Raw genomic sequence first — 17,270 nt, 5'->3', positions numbered from 1 at the left:
ATGTTCAGAGCTGTGAAGAGGCAACCCTACCCAGATGTAGGACTGCGAATATGCCCAGACATCAGCTATTTGTTGAAATTTTAGAGAAAACCAGTAGTAATCTTCCAGCGATATCTCTGAGAAACCTAAGAAAATTCACACAGAACAGTAAGAGTTGATGGTGGACAGGTGTTTTCGCATTCATCATCCACTCTCCCACTTCTGGTTACTGTGTCCAGTTTTGTATTAGAGAAAATGCCCTTTCTCCAGCTTGAGCCATAATCATCTCAAGTCAGTAAGTACAGTCCGTCCTTCTGACCAAAGTGATTGGTCAGAGATGGGAATACAACCTATCGAGAGCCAATAAGTTGCAAGGATATATTTGCTGAGACTTCTGGAAAAAGAAGTTCCGTGGGAACCACTAGAAAAGAGGATGTGATGGGAGGATGCCAGCGCCGGCAAGGTGCCCGTCCACTTGATATCACGACGAGAAGCCTAGCGGTATACGGTGTGGAGCCCAAGTGGTCAGCCTACACAGCTGAAGGCAGACTGGAAGGACGGAGAGAAAAGGGTCTTTGATATCCTTTAAGCCTCTGGTTCAAGCCTTAACTAATGACGGAATAGCTGCTCTGGTTGCTTCCATCATGCAAGGGAATTCTATTTTTCTCCCCCTCTCAAGTGGGGCTGGGTTTTCTGTCATTCATAACAGAGTTCTTTTTTTTTTTTTAATTTTATTTATTCATTTGACAGAGAGAGAAATCAAGTAGGCAGAGAGGCAGAGATAGAGAAGGGGGGAAGCAGGCTCCCTGCTGAGCAGAGAGCCCGATATGGGACTGGATCCCAGGACCCTGAGATCATGACCTGAGCCGAAGGCAGAGGCTTAACCCACTGAGCCACCCAGGTGCCCCATTCATAACAGAGTTCTAACATGCAATTTACCCCTTTGATCCTCTCTAAACCCCATGTCTTTCCCCCAAAAATGAAGACAAAAGGCATGTGATTTAAGTGCTTCTACTTTTAATGCTAAACAGTATCTTTACTTGGTAGAAAATGATGATGTGCAAATGTTGTAAAAGATAAAGCTTGGTATGTAGAAATAACAACTACTTAATGATGAGCAAGACACATACAAAAGAGAATCATTCAGAATTCAAACTGAGAGCAAAAGAAAAAGTTTCCCATTTCTGTTTATACAGAATGATATTAACTCTGCTTTTGCTAAAAACTTTGAAAAGTGTTATTCAAGCTATTGTCTCCTGGGAGGATATTTACCACCATCAGCCACCTACACTTCTGTTTGTTTGGTTTTTTTTTTTTTTTACAAATATGTGACAACTAAAAATTGTATACATTCAGGTGTACAATGTGATGGCTTGCTGTAGATAAACATGGTGAACTATTCACCACAATCAAGCTAGCTCACATATCCATCACCTCAGATAGTTCTTTTCTTTTTCTTCTTCTTCTTCTTTTTAGTTCTTAAGGCACAAGAAGAGATCCAGAAGGCCCAGGTATTTCCAGGCCCTGTTGGGTACTCAAGGAAAGAAGGGTTTCCAAATTCCTTTGTGGGTTTTGCACTGCAGGCTCAAGCTACCTCCTTCAGGGAAAATTCTTTAAGCATTCTGGAAAGCACAGTCATCCCAAACCTCAGTGGAAAAGATTCCAACTATCCAGTGGAACAAGGATTAGGTGCTTACATTCAGGTAGTTCTAAAATGAAAAATGTGTTTGTAGATAAGGATTAGTTATATGAAGAAACTGACTGGAGTTAATTCTGGGTAAAGATGAGATTCAAGAGATTGTTCTTCATGAGGCATTTATCCAGGACCTGCCAAGGGATTCAGGTGTGAAGGAAACACAGTCCTTTCTAGGTAGTTGTCCCTGGCCTGGTATAAGGATGCCTTTCATACCCAGCACTCTCATCCACTGTAATATGTAGAGAGGCACAGCATGTGAGGAAGGTTTGAAGGAAAGAGCGATTACAACAGAGAAGCTTCCTGATTAGGTGGTTTTGAGGAACAGGGAGGATTTCAACATGTGGAGATGGAGGTAGATTTCTGAGCTGGAGAGAAGAGCATGAAGAAAGACACAGAGAAGCAGAAGTACACAGTAATTAGTGGTCCAGCTGGGATGGACCTAGTCACAGAATCACCTCTGAGAGAGCTCTACTGGGGAAAGGCTTAACTCTTCATGAAGACCTCTCAGAGGCCTTCAGTTGAGCTGGGTGATAGACCCCGTACCAACACTCCCAAGAGGCCATGTACTCCTAAAAAGGGGCAGGGTTTAGTGGAGAAGGTCTACAGACCTGGGTTTGCCTTCAAATTCTGCCACTTAATATCTGTGTGAGTTTAGGCATTCAATTAACTCTCTCAGGCTGAGGACCCAACTGTAAAAAAAGGTGAATAATATCTTCCCTGTGAACCCCCCAGGATTGGCATGAACATGAGGAAAACTAGTGAACACAGAATAGCACTGTCAAATACTTTCTGGTAGTTTGCTACCTCACCATACATGTGAGGCACCCCAAGAAATGTTATTAAACTTTCATTACTACTACATAACAGACCTTTGAGGCCAGGGACAATGTCTTCTTCAGGACAGGGAACATAATATATGTTTTTTTTTTTTTTGAAAAGGTACTTGATGAATGCATCAATAAATGAACAAATAATGTTCAGAGCCCTCCAACTAGATAACAAAATCAGTCTCTTAACTTCATCAAAATCTATGGGCTGTACTTTCACTTTGGGGTTGTTTGGGCTGTTGGAGTCTCTAAGTTAGTTGTGATCAGTTGGTGTCATGGTAGAGAAGGAAGCCTGTAAAGGTAGAGTCATGGACATTATCTGCATAGACCCCATACGAGTTCCCATCCCCATACACCTGGAGCCAGACTTGGTCTCCCACTTCCAGATGGAGGAGCACAGAGCCAGAGGCCTGGTCCACATTATTCTCCTGGTACTGGTCATAGGTGAAGAGCATCGCCTTGTCCTTCTTGTAGAGGCTGACTTTGACATCCTTCAAGTAGACTGTGATGTGGTAGGAGAAGTAGTAGAGCCCAGGAATGTTGCAGTGGAATTTGCCAGTGGTGCCATCATAGTGGTTTTGCAGATTGTAGAAGATTTTGGTAAAGCGAATGGGAACATTGGGGACAGTGACCCGGCTCTCCAGTCCCACACTGAATGCTGACCGGTGTACATAGGCACTTTCTCCAGGTTCTCCTTTCCTGCCTGGGGTTCCTGGAAAGCCTCGGGGACCTTCAACCCCGGTTACTCCGGTTTCACCAGTGTCACCCTTAGGACCAATGAGACCTAGAGAATGAGAAAACCTCAGTGACCATAAGGAACAGAACTCCTGCCTTGGTTAGTTCTAACCTAAAACACTGCCCCTATGGTCCTTACCCACCGCCTGCCTGACTTACGGCGCAAGGAACCAAAGCGAGTTCCCAGAGAGGTGAGTTATACCTTCTCCTTCTACATCCCCCAGCAGGCTTCCATAAATTCATCTCCAACCTTATATCTTATAGGTCTCCATCATAGACCCTCCATCCTGCCAACCCTTTATAACCCTTTTCAACCATACTCTTGGTCTTCGATCCCCTCTGTCCGGGATGCCCTCCCTCCTTTTTTTCTGTCTATCCATTCTTCAAGGCCTGACTCAAGCTTTCCTCTTCTTAAAGTCTTCATTGTTAATCCAGATCTTCTCTGAGAGCATTTTCTCTCTACCTTGGACACTTGCCCACATTCAGTTAGGCATATTGGGAAGAGACATTCTTGTAGTGATCCTTAACAGCCTTGTGCTTTAGACGTATCTTCTTAACTACACCAAGAGTTCCCCAGGAGCAGGACTATAAGCCATGAGGATGTGTTGAGTATGAATATCACTGGGTGGAATGGGAATTAATTGGAAATGGAGGGAAATACGAATGTGAAGGGACTGGGAAGAAAGATGGATGAGGCGGGATGGGAAAGGGTACAGGCAAAGTGATGTTGGTAGAACAGAATCAAAGGTACTGGTTTTATAGGTATGACCTATCCTCACGACCAGAAGGCCAACACAAAATTCACTTCAGGCTGCTTATGGGTCACAGAAAAAAAAAAAAAATGCTTCCTTCCTGTGTCTAGGCCTTTGTCAACAGCTAATGCTTTTGTATAGTTCCAGAAGCCCTCCTCTACCCAGGAGAAGTCTACGATGGAGGAAGCCAAAAACCTTGTTCTTTTTTTTTTTTTTTTTTTAAGATTTTATTTTATTTGAGAGGCAGAGATTACAAGTAGGCAGAGAGGCAGGCAGAGTGAGAGAGGGAGAAGCAGGCTCCCTGCTGAGCAGAGAGCCCGATGCGGGGCTCGATCCCAGGACCCTGGGATCATGACCTGAGCCGAAGGCAGAGGCTTTAACCCACTGAGCCACCAACGTGCCCCCAAAAACCTTGTTCTTACCTGGATCTCCTTTCTCACCCTTTTCACCAGGAGTGCCATCTCTGCCATCACGGCCTGGGGTCCCATTGTGGCCAGGATGCCCTGGGATACCTGCCATCCAGCCTGTGCAGGCCCCCTTGGGTGGGGGAAGCAGGACTCCAGGCCCTTCTGTCACGGAGTTCTGGCCATGTGCAGGCAGGACCAGTAGCAGTAGAACAGCTCGTGGCAACAGCATCCTGACCCCTGGAACCCAGATACACTTAGCCGTGCAAGCTGCCCCACACAGCTCACGCTGTCTGTACCTACGCAGGACCGGGGCCACCTCAGCAGCGTCCACTTCTGAGACCTGCTCTCTCACTGCTCACCTCTTCTAGAAGACTTGTCTATTTCCACCCACCTTGATCTCTTTCCACCCTCGAATTTGCAATATTTAGCATTATTCTTTGTGTGTAATCTCCTTAATCTCATGAAGCTCATTCTAAGTTAAACACAGTTCACATGTACTTTTTTACTCCAAAGACTCACTATTTTTCATCAGTGTGTTTGTTTTTCAGAGTTACACAAAGCCTCTAGAATTGGGTTTGGCTTCAGGATACAGCTTCTCTGTGAGGGATGCAGGAAAGCCTCTGATTGGCAATTTTACCCCCAAAATGTGCATGGTGTCTAGAATCCCACCTCTGTGTCCCACCACCTGGGCTCTATTGTGCCCTCTCAATGGGACAAAACCAACTCACCATTCATTCACTCTTTCATCCATTCATTTATTCATATATGTTCATCTGTCATATATATATAGATGTAGAATACACACACATACACACACATGTATTCAACAACATTAGTAACATAAACACTTTGGAAACTACAGAAAACAAAAGGATACCCAGTCCCAAGGCTTTCTTTGTTTATTTTTAAACATAATGAAAAACACCCTTTGCATAGAAATTTTATTCCCCTATTTTTGCTTTGTCACTTTCTAGTTCTCATAATCATCATTTTAAATGTGTGTGTGCTAATTCATCAAGTGGACTGTCAAAATATACTTAACCATCTCTATTTTGTTGAACTTTTAGCTTAGTTCCACTTTAAAGTACTATTTTAAAATCCATAATTAATATCCTTAGTCATATAGCTTATCCCCAAATTATATTCCATTATGACATATTCCCAGAAGTAAAATTACTGGGCCAAATGTATGAACATTTTTAAGTTCTGGATGTGTATTTCCAAACTGTAGTTTATTACACTGTTACTAGGTCTAGTTTGTTACTAATCTGTTAGTTACACTGTTATACTGTTACTAGTTTGTTACTAGAAGTGTGTTTGTAAGTGTGTAAGGACCCTGTTAGCTACTCCCACCAGCAAAATTTTAAAAACCTATTATTTTGCTGTTGTTAGTTTAGTGAACAAAAGAAATGACACCTTGCTACATTGATCAACAGTGAGTTGTACACTTTACTAAAGGCCTATTTCCTAACTTAATTTCTTCATGATACATCCATTAGTGGTTTTGTCACTTAATTTATTAGATACACAATGTACTTTTGAATCAATTTGTGTGAGCTCTTTATGCGGACATTTTATCATCTATGCCATGACTATTTTCTCTGGTGATTATTCTGTAGATTATTCTTTTGTTTACCCTAATTTTTTAAAAAATGTTTTATTTATTTATGAGATAGGTAGAGAGAGGGAGAGCAGAGAGCACAAGCAGGAAGATGGGGAGAGGGATAAAGGGAGAGGCAGAAGCAAATGCCCCACTGAGCAGGGACCCTGCCACACAGGGCTCGATCCACGGACCCTGGGATCATGACCTGAGCCGAAGGCAGACACTTAACCCACTGAGCCCTACAGGCGCCCCAGTTTACCCTGATTTTTAAGTGACAGAAGTTTTAGTTTTTATAGCCAACTCTGTTGATATTTTTCTTTGCTTCTAAGTTTTGAACAGTTCCTAGCCCTTCTAGGTCTTGGTAAATATTCTATTTTGTTTGATATATTTTAAGTTTCACTCTTTAATTAATCTTCAGTATTTTGTTTTGGTGTAAACTGTGCTCTAAAATACTCAAATGATTTCTCTAGCTGTTTAAAGACACCTTTAGTTAATCTCTCCCTTCCATTGCACTTCTGCATCCTTTAGGAAATACCAAGTTTTAACAGGATCTTGTAAGTAAAGTGAGAATTGAGAATGAGATAGACTGATAGAAGAAGGGGCAGAGAGACAGGACACAGATCAACAGGCACTGCCTGTTGGTGGTGGTGACTTTCTGGCCGAGGCGCCTCTTACCATCTACATGTACCTTTGTCGCCCTCTACTGGATTTCAAGGGTTCAGGCGGGTGACGTCAACAGGTGGGGAAATGAGACACAGTCTTAGGCTTGGCTTGTCCGGAAGTAAGAAAGAGGTGAGTTAGATTAGAAACCAAGAAGAAGTGGCGGGGGGGTGGGAGGTAGGGGTACCAGGTGGTGGGTATTATAGAGGGCACGGCTTGCATGGAGCACTGGGTGTGGTGAAAAAATAATGAATAATGTTTTTCTGAAAATAAATAAATTGGAAAAAAAAAAAAAAGAAACCAAGAAGGAGAAACCAGCCAAGCCCCGTTCATATTTAGGAAAAATACTTGTTCTGAGGCTTTTAAGACTTCATATGCATTCAAAGTTTCTCACTATTTGTCACCTTGCTCCTGTTTCCGAGGGTTAGCATTACAAGTCCCAAGAAGACCTCTGAGAGGTATGCTCGCTTTCTCCCAAAATGAGGAGAGGGCAGAACCTATGAGGCTATGCTCTTTTCCACAGGGAGATAGGAAGAGAGTCCAGAACATAAGAACTGGTGGGGACAGCTACAGAGGGACCCCAAAATAGAAGGAGATTGGGAGCTTTCTCCAAACTGTTGGGGGAAGTGAGAAGTCAGAAAGTCTCTGGAGTTCTGTGGTTCCTCCTCCTCTTTTGAAAGTCGAGATTCCTTTCTCCCAGCCCAAGGGAAGATTCTGTCCTCAGCACTTTGGTATTATGGATGGATTTCTCCACTGACAGGGACAACGAGTCTGGGTTCCCGGACAGCGGCATGGGGTGGAGGTACTGAGCAGAGGGGTGCGGGGAAGATGGGTGCACAATCCTCAGAAGTTTCTGATGCTGAGAACAGATTCTGATTGCGGAAGAAAACTGTCTTCTAACCTAGTTTTGGGTGGAAAAATCAGCAATGGATAACAACAGAAGGTCAGCGCAGAGGCACCACTTCCCAAAAAAATGTATTCCAGAATTACTTGCGCTCTTTGTTTGGATAAGGCAACTGTTACGCTCTGATTTGGACAGTCTTTTGTTTCTACGTGGGAAAACATTATTACATGAAACTGTAATCCAAGACTCAACTGTGGCTATAAAGAGAAATTTTATATGGCGCCTAAAGCTAACCCCAAGTTCCACTCATAATTCTATTTCTGCCGAGCTCCATTTGTAAAGTCCTTGCCTCACTTAATGTCTCATTTAATCCTCACAAACATTTTGAGAGACAGTGTGAAGCAGAACAGGATCACATGTTCTATGATCTTGGTTCTTGGGGGAGACTAATTTGTTCTTCCCTGTAACATGCATCAGTCATGCATTTGTTGGAGGAATAAGTGACGTAATCCATGTAAGTACTTAGAACAGTGCGTGACACGTGTCAGTGCTTAGCAAATGTTAGCCCCGACTGTACCCATTTAGAGAAGAGGAAAGTGAATTTCAGGAAAGTTATGTGACTCATCCTAGATCTTAGAGGGGTTTTTGTTTTGTTTTTATTTTGTGAGATGTTTATTTATTTATTTATTTATTTATTTTGCAAGGGAGAGAGCAGGGGAGAGGCAGTGGGAGATGCAGTCTCCTCCACTGAGCCAGGAGCCCAAATGATCCCAGAACCCCGGGATCATGGCCAGAGCTGAGAGCAGATCCTTAATCATCTGCTCTGCGCCTCCACCCAGGCGCCCAATCCTAGAGCTTTTTAATGTAAAAGAGCTGGAAATCAAATTCTGGTCTTCCAAAGTCCAAAATGGACTCTTTAAGGCATAGTTCAGAGGAGGGAGTAAAAAAGCATCAGAATCACACATCTGTCTTTTCATGTTCCACTCCATGGGATGGGGGATATAAGAGAAAGTAGCTGGAGAAGCCCTCCAGATCGTGAAGCAGGTGACCTGGCTTCTAGTCTAGGCTCTGCCACGAACACTCTAGGTGACTTACATGTCTCCCCCTCGTCTCCCAGATCTCCTGCTCTTTGCCTGCAAATGTGATTATTAATATTAACCCTCAGCTCACCTATTTCACGATCTTATTGTGAGAATCAAATGAGTAAAAGTCACACATGTGAGTGAAGAGAAGGGAAATGAGCGAATATTTATGGACCACCTGTTACAGATCCCCACTCTACATCCACCTGCCCTTCATCTCATTTCACCCCTACTACTCCAGCAGGTGGGACCCAACTCCCACAAGAGGAATCCCAGGACCAGAGCCGGTTAGTAACTTCCACCCACCCATAACAAGGAAAAGCATGCAGAGGCACAATTTAAAATCCAAAGCCCAAGTTCTTTGTACTGAACTGTCTTTCATGATACACCGGGTATAGTCATGGATTTGTTCATTTTTAAAAATCATATGAGGGGAAGCCCACGATGTCCTCTGAATCCTAAAGGACTGTATTATGATCTCTCATTTTCATGTGTTAAAATATATAAGAAATTTCACTTTGACATGCTGGAATTTCAGAAACAACAGCAGAATCTTGCGAAATGCAAGATGGGGTCTCCTTTGGGACTGGCAAGAAACAGAGCATTAGGTGGGGGAAAGGCCACTAAATCTGGTGCCAATGCTTCCAGCAGGAAAGGGCACTAAAGCACAGATCACTAAGTCCCTGAGAGCCAGAATGGACCCCGAAATTATCTCAACCCTATCCTGCCTTTACAAATGGAAGGTAAAGGAGAAGGAAGAAGATGTGTTTATTAAATCCTCATGGAGGCCAGCTCCCACACTGGGAGATTTTACCCATTATTTATTTCATCTATTACTTATTTTAATCTTTACAAGAACTCCATGAAGCAAGGAATATAAACCCAACATTAGAGATGGGGAAAGTGAGAGATTAAGGACATGACCCCTGAGCCATTCCTGTTCTGACTTCCAAACCGGTGAGCTTCCCATCACGTTACATGGCCTCTAAAAAGCCTCATACTCAACTTCCTAACCTGCTAAATGTGATCACACAAGATGAGGGATGTGAGAACACTGAAATTGGCAAGGGCATGTTGGAGTAGAAATTGCATAAGGTACTTTCAAATGCTTATTTCATAAATGTCCCCCATAGTACTGCTCTTGATTCCACTATAGAGAAGAATCCGAGACTTGAAGAGAACAAAGTGCTGGTTTAAGATCATGCAACTCTTAGAAATGTTGAGTGGGCTGGGAAGGGAAGAAAAAAAAGAAAGCAAGAAAGAAACAGATTGTGCAACTCTTGTATGGGTTCTATGAAACTGCCATTTTTAAAGGTTTAAAATGGTAGAATATTGGCAGTTTCACATGGTTCAACCTAATGATGAATGACAGAATCAGGAATCAACTCAATTCTGTCTGGCTTTCAGGATGATTATCTGAAAACCTTCACTCAACCCTAAGAGAGCTGTCAGCATCCCCATGCCCAACACACACACACACACACACACACACACACTCACACACACACACACACACACACACAAACACACACACACACACACACACGTGCGCTTCAAATCTCAAGGAACTAGTAAAACAGAACATCCCTCCAATGCATTTTTTAGGATCAGTCTCTCTTCATGTGAAAAAATTCTTATTGAAAATTCTACTCTCCAAAGCTTCTACCTCCTGACCTCAGCCAAGTGGGGCCATTAATTTCCTGTTTTGACAAAGAGTTGGTGGAAAGTTTGTCCCCACACCCACCTCAGAAAGACAAGGAGCAAGTCCTGTGCCTCTCTTTATAGCTCCTCAGGAACTAAGGGAGGGAGGCAGCAAGGACTACCAGTTGAGCTGTTTGTGCTTTCTCTGCTTCAGGAACAAAGCTGACCCCTCCCTCGTGCTCCTTGGGGCACATTCTACCAGCACAAAGGGCTCCCAGGCTTCCCCACTTTCTCCGGAGGAGCTCACCTTTCTGCTAATGGGGGGGTCACCAGGAGTGAGGTGGCTGCATCCCCTATGAAGCTTGATCTGAAAACCAGGACCTCTCTAGAATGGGGAACCACACCCACTGACACAGGAGTGCTGGGCTGATCTCTAAAATCCTTCCCACTCTGACCTCTGCCCTCTACACTGAAAACAACCGGATGCCTCAGGCGCAGCACTCACCAGGGTGAGCAAGACAGAGCAGACCCACTGGTTTCTGACAGAAAATGTAGTCTAAAAATAAGATTTTTATAAGTTTTCAGTATATCCCAAGCTCACTTTATCTCATTTGAATATCTCAATCATCCTGTGACATATCCTCACATCAGTGCAGATATCCCCGTATTTACAGATTCCTTCAGATCTTTGTATCTTACTAACTCCACCCAGTGTCTGGCCTTATCGAATCTGCTCGATCAATATTTGCTGAAAGGAATCCAGTGGTGGAGCTGGGTTCCAGACTCAGCCTGAGGTTAGAGCTCAGACTGTCCCCCAGCTGCCTTTCCCTATGCTTCTTTCTTTGCCTACCTGGTCAAGCTAGAAGTGAATTATTTCCTTCTCTTCTTACTTAATTGAACTCTATTCGGCCATCTTTCCCTCCTCATGGATCCCACCCTTTTCTCTGCGTAGGCGTCTGGCCACAGAGTGAATTGGGCAAAATTCAAGATGCCCCAGGCATTTTGATCAGAGGAACAGCTCCTTTTCTCTTTGAGCTGTGGAAAAATCAAGGAAGAAGCCTGACGTCTCTCTACATCCACCAGGGCTGCTCTGGCCAGAATTTTGCCTGTACCCATCTGTACCAGCTATGACAAGAGAGCCTGTGCAAACCCTGGCCAGAGGCTCCATTGCAAGACAGCCAGTCCCACCCCCCCAGCATGGGATTGTAATCAACTTGTTCTTACCCTCAAGTGTAGAATCAGACCCACAACGTGCAGTCAGGATGGAAATGAGATGATCCAGCCTCAGCAGCCTGCTACACAGGGGGACAGGCCATCCCCACCCCACACTTGTCCCTTTCTATTGGCCAACCCTAACCCTGTGAGGGCCAGAGGCCAGTGGGCAGGCACCCTGTCCCTGGCAACTGCTTCAGGTCTCCACTCTGGGGACCCCGCTGCAACCCCCCATGGGCTTGGGAAGCCAAGTGGGTCCTCAGTCACAGCATCCACATTCCCTTGGCTCTTAGGTTTGCATCCTACAACAGCAAGAGAAGATGGGGCAAGGGTGAAGTCCAGAAAAAGGAAAATAAGCCATCTCTGCATCTGAGGGAGAAGCTTCCTCCTGTGAAATGAATTGTCCAGTGGTGCAGGAGAGCCCCCCCCCCCGTTCCCCCATAGATCTGCTGTCATAAGTCAGGAATACCGATGACGACGACCACCACTGTGCTCCTGCTCGCTATGCATGACAAAGCATGAGACTATGTGGTCCAGACAGACTTCAGAAAGGGGAATAGTCAGAGGAGTGGCAATAAAACAAGAACTAGAACACATCCTCCACACTCTGGCCTGGACCCCAAATTTGAGGAGGACTTTGTGTGTTATTCTGAGAACCAAGGTGAAAGGAAGTTCCTGGGGGGATGTGGGGCAGAGCCAGAGTAAGACCTTTAGAGCCCCTGCATTCCAAAAAGTTATGAAGCACCCAACCCTATGTGATTCAAACTCGACATAACAGAAAATGTCCATAAAATGTGATACTAGAACACCATCTCTCAAGGTTTTCTGATTCCAAAATCCTGATAAGGTTTTGAAAACTAACTTTTTGTGGGTATGTGAGCCCTCATTTTGTCAGTCCCTTAAGCATATTGCCTATTCTACCTAATGGGGAACCCAACTCTGGCCTGGAGCTGCCACCCACGTAGGTGTTCCTAGAAAACTGAGGTTTGAAATGGCAATTTTCATCACCTTGGGCTCTTTCTTGGCAAACCCATGTTCTGTTTTTGAAACACAGGATCAGAGCTGGTTCCTTCAAGCCACAAATTCTGAGGCATTAAATCATGACCCCAGCAAGAGCTCAAGATGCCAGCAACAACTTCCATAAGACATTCAGAAACAGAATGTTCTCAGGCAGAGGCTGGGCAAGTGTGTGTCTGCCCCCAAACATGCTGACCATGCGGAGTCCAGAAGTCCAGAGCAACGTAAAGTAAAAGTCTTGTCTAAGGTCTTGGCCTTCAGGTAACATGCAGACTTTCTAGAGAAGTCACATTAGGCCTTTGAGATTGGAGTCATGAATCCCTTACCTTGGGCCCAAGGGGCCAGGGAAAACAAGACTTAATATAGTTTACCAGTTAAACTATATTTTTGTGTTGTATATATGTGTTGTATCCCCTGGCCCCTAGAATATGATCTCGTATAAGCTGGGCAATAAAAAATGTTGAATCAATAAATAGGTAAGTGATCATATTTAATCTCCCCTTGAACATAGCTACAGCTGTCTTCTATTTTACAAATAAAGCATCTGGAGTTCAGTGAGGCTCAGTGACTTGTCCAAGGCACAAATCTAAGATACAAACCCAGATCTGACTACAAACCTAGTATGCTTTCTAATACCTCATGTCTCTCACTTCTCCTGATGGAGTAGGAGACCCTAAGATTCATGTTTGCACTTCAGCGTAGCTTTGGGGTTGGTAAAAAAAAAGGGGGGGGATTTTCTCCTGACTTTATGGCAACGCAGCTGATTACAGCAGGCTTTAACTGTTGTGCAAGGTGGAATGACTTTAGCCCCCAAAACACACCAAGACTGGGCTGGGTCTGGTTGTCAGCCAGCAACATTGTGAAAGCCTGGCATTTTGAGACCTCAGAGAAATCTGCCATCTGCCACAAAGGTCACTGTTTGGAAAGAGGCAATTCTGTGGCATACTGGCTTGGAGACGATCACTCAAGAGCACTCAGTCAGGAATTCCTTGAAGCTCGTCTTTTTTCCCAGGACAGAGCTGTTACTACCTAGAGTGAAATATTCAAATAAATGTGATCATTTCCTCCAGGGTATGACAGCTGCAGTTCAGTCCCCTGTGAGCTGGGTAATTGGGGTATTAAACCAGCAGGCCACATGACTAAGTGTCGTAGGTCTGGCTAAATAGTGTCATGTATTTTTGCTTAATTGTGATTTTTAAAACATAATCTTAATTGAAATAATGAAGCATAATCACTAGGTTTTGAAAAATAATCCAAAATATTGGAGCGAGACAGCAGAGTAAGGATAACCTACAGCCCCCAAATCCCTACAAATGACAAGTAAGGAAAACATTCTTGGTTGTAAAAGCAAAAAGACTTGGCTACAATTGCACTTTATCCAAGACAACCTCAGATACTAATTTAAGTCTCTCTTTTGCCACTCATACTTTGGAATACCAGTAAGGCACTTCCATTGGCAAGGAGGCCAGTTCTGATAAGGAATACTAGTTTCCTATCTTTGAGAACCTGTGCGTGGGACCACACCTGGTAACAAATGCTGTTTTAGTCAAAGGATTTCCCACAATAATTTTGGAATTGCTGGAGAAGCACAGGAAAGGAGATGTGTTGCCCAGAGATGAGGAGCCACCTCTATCACCCGGCCATATCCTGTAATCCTACACTCAGTGTCTGTACTGCTAGAGGTTTCACAGATGTACTGAACAGCCCCCAGGGATGCTGACACTGCCAGGGACATGGCCAGAAACACAGGAGCTTCTCCCTTTTACCCCTTTCGATCTTACCCAACCGTCTGCCCTCTGCAGAATTTCACTGGGGCTCATCCAGCAAGGGAGTCTGGGATATGTCATTTCAGACACGCAGCTTCAGGGATAAAGGCAATTACTTAAAAGTGGATATGGAGCTAAGTACCAACAGACATAATCTGACACAGGTCACATCTTCAAGAGATAGAAGAACTTACACCCAAGGAAACAAAGCTGTGAAAAACCCTGTTAAGAGGGGAAAAAAGCAAGGTACAAACTGAAACAAAATATTTGCAAACCATATATCTGACAAAGGATTTGAATCTAGATTGAATAAAGAAATCTCAAAACTAAACCCAAAAAATCCAATTAGAAAATGGGCAAGAGACATGAAAAAATATTTCATAAAACAAGATACATGGATGGCAAATAAGCTCTTGTAAAGATGTCCAACATTATTACCTACTAGGGAAGCACAAATTGAAAGCACCAATGAGATATCCCTAATACAACTAGGATGACTAAAATCAACAATAGTAAGAAATACTATAATGGTGGATAGATATTATCCATTTGTAAAAACTCATAGAATGTACAACACAAAGAGTGAACTCCGATATAAACTATGGACTTTGGGTGATTTTTTTTTTTTAAGATGAGAAAAATAAAGAGCACAAAGTTTTTTAAAGATCAAAAAATAGTGAGAATACTAACTTTGGGAAAGGACATGATGAAAATGGATCACTCATAATCTTCCAATAGAAATGGAAAATGGTACAGACACTCTGGAAAATAGTTTAGCAGTTTCTTAAAAAATTAAACAGCAGTCACTCCTGTGCATTCATCCCCCAAAATACCTATACCTAAAAATTTGACTGTCCCTGAAACATATACATCTTTGCTTATTTTTGTGAGTAAATTTTTAGAACAAATGTGTAGATGTAGAGTTGCAGGATTAAGATGTATGCACATCTTAACTTCTAATCGCTGTAAACTGACTTCCAAAAATTCAATAGTGATTTATACTCCCAATATGGTATGAGTACCTGTTTCCTATACCATTTACAAATATCAGATACTGTCAAACATTTAAAATATTTTATTTTCCAGGGGTGCCTGTGTGGCTCAGTCGGTTAAGCATCTAACTCTATTTTGTCTCAGGTGATAACCTTAGGGTTGTGAGACCAAACCCCATGTCCAGCTCCTCACAGGGAATGGAGGCTGCTTAATATATTCTCTCTCGGGGCACCTGGGTGGCTCAGTTGGTTAAAGCATCTGCTTTTGGCTCAGGTCATGATCTCAGGGTCCTGGGATTGAGCCCCAAGTTGGGCTCTGAGAAGGGAGCCTGCTTCTCCCTCTCCCCTGCCCCTGTTCATGCGCACTCTCTCTCTCTCTCAAATAAATATATAAATATTTTTATATTTATATAAAATAAAATCTTAAAAAAGATAAAATCTTAAAAAAAAGAAACACACACTAAAAAAAAAGATATTCTCTCTCTGTCTCATTCTCTCTCCCTCACTGAAACATAAAAAAGTAAATATATGACATTCCAAACAAATAAATAAATATTTGACACCCTAATAGATTTTTAGAATTATCTTAATTTATATCTCTGATTATGTGTAAGGATATGTTTTTACATATTTATTGGTTGTTTGTATTTCTTCTATTTGTGTTGTGTATTATTTGTGTTGTGTTTAACTCATGTGTTTATTTCCTCTGTTCTTTCCTATTAAGTTATTTTTATTAGCTTTTGAAAGGTTCTTGTATATCAAGGAAATTAGTCCTTGTTATATGTTTTGAAAATGTATTTATCTTTTGCCTTTAAAAAATATGTTATACAAAAAGTTTTGATTCCCGTTTAACCTAATTTTTAACACTTTCCTTTTGGTTTCTGGATTTTGTGTTTTGCCTAAAGATTCCTCCCATTCCAAAGTTATTCTTTAAAATATGGTGGGGTTTTTTTTGCTAGAATGTTCATGATTTCTTTTCTTTTAATTCACTATTTGACCAACCTGTAATTACTTTGTCAAATGAACAAAAACCACCTATACACTTCAGAACACTTAAGATCTAATCTCAGCAACTTCCAATCAGAGGCTGTTTAGACAAAACTTATAATTCTAAGGGAGTTACTACGATCATCTTTTATTCCAGTAGACACTGGAAAAGGGTTGAAAGGACAGTGACCGCTATATACTGAAAGGAGGAACTCTTGAAACAGTCTTTGATAAGAATGTCTTAAGGTGGGGTTTTCTGGTTCTCATAGGGTGGGATTTTTGGAAGCAAGAAAAGTGTTATGTTTGGCTTTCAAATAGATTTGTCAGTCTTTGATAGGTCCCTACCAACTGGTACATAAGTGGAGGCTCTCCAGGCTGGATAGGATCATCTGGGCTTTCCAGCTTCAACCAGAAGAAAATATGGTCCTCAGCTTTAGAGTAAGCAGTTCCTCATGTTTTATATGTTCTATATTAATACATAGAATGTGATATATAACATATATTTAATATATATGTTATAAATATATATTTACTCATATATAATATATAAATATATTTATAAATGTATTATATATGTTAATATAAATATATAATATATATTATAATTTAATATATAAAAGAGAATATATATATATAAAACACATTTTTGTGTATATACATATTTTTTGGTGACCCCAACACCCATCTTAATGCATATTTTTTCCCTTCTAATTTTAAATGTCTTTTTCATACGTTCACTTTTCAAATGCATTGGGGGTCTATTTCAGGACTCGCTACTCTGCTCATTGTATGCATTTATTCATCAGGAATATGTATCCTCTTCACTACTGAAAGCAGCATGTTGCAAAGCTGTAAGATACAATCATCAAAGTCATATCTGAAAGTTTATTCATTTATAATCCTGATACTAGACTAAATATGTGTTTAGTGTTATAAAACACTGTGTTTTATAAAATTCTCCATCCTTGTACTCTGATGGGGAGCCTGGCATACATGAGGACTCCATATATGTAGGCTGAGCACAGAAATGTTGGTATGGCATTGAGAACAGTGAACCAAGAGTTAGAAGA

At 42.1% G+C, this 17,270-nt stretch overlaps 1 protein-coding gene across 1 annotated transcript; it reads right to left on the bottom strand.

The window, feature by feature from the left end:
• Window positions 1-979: 979 nt before the first annotated feature.
• Window positions 980-11,557, bottom strand: ADIPOQ (adiponectin, C1Q and collagen domain containing). The gene is made up of 3 exons (XM_044251958.1): window positions 11,451-11,557; window positions 4,412-4,633; window positions 980-3,286 (listed from the first exon to the last, which is right to left on the bottom strand). Exons 2-3 carry the CDS (start codon window positions 4,623-4,625, stop codon window positions 2,766-2,768), a joined length of 735 nt encoding a protein of 244 aa, XP_044107893.1. The 5' UTR covers window positions 4,626-4,633; window positions 11,451-11,557; the 3' UTR covers window positions 980-2,765.
• Between the last annotated feature and the right edge of the window lie 5,713 nt (window positions 11,558-17,270).

Source organism: Neovison vison, chromosome 6 (assembly GCF_020171115.1).
Source record: "Neovison vison isolate M4711 chromosome 6, ASM_NN_V1, whole genome shotgun sequence".
Lineage (NCBI taxonomy): Eukaryota > Metazoa > Chordata > Mammalia > Carnivora > Mustelidae > Neogale > Neogale vison.
This window is presented reverse-complemented; position numbering and strand designations above follow the sequence as displayed.

Excerpts from the sequence above, each read along its gene's own strand:
- ADIPOQ (XM_044251958.1), bottom strand. The coding sequence starts at position 4,625 with ATGCTGTTGCCACGAGCTGTTCTACTGCTACTGGTCCTGCCTGCACAT. Across the intron at positions 3,287-4,411 it reads GGGTGAGAAAGGAGATCCAG|GTCTCATTGGTCCTAAGGGT; the intron begins GTAAGAACAAGG and ends CTCATTCTCTAG.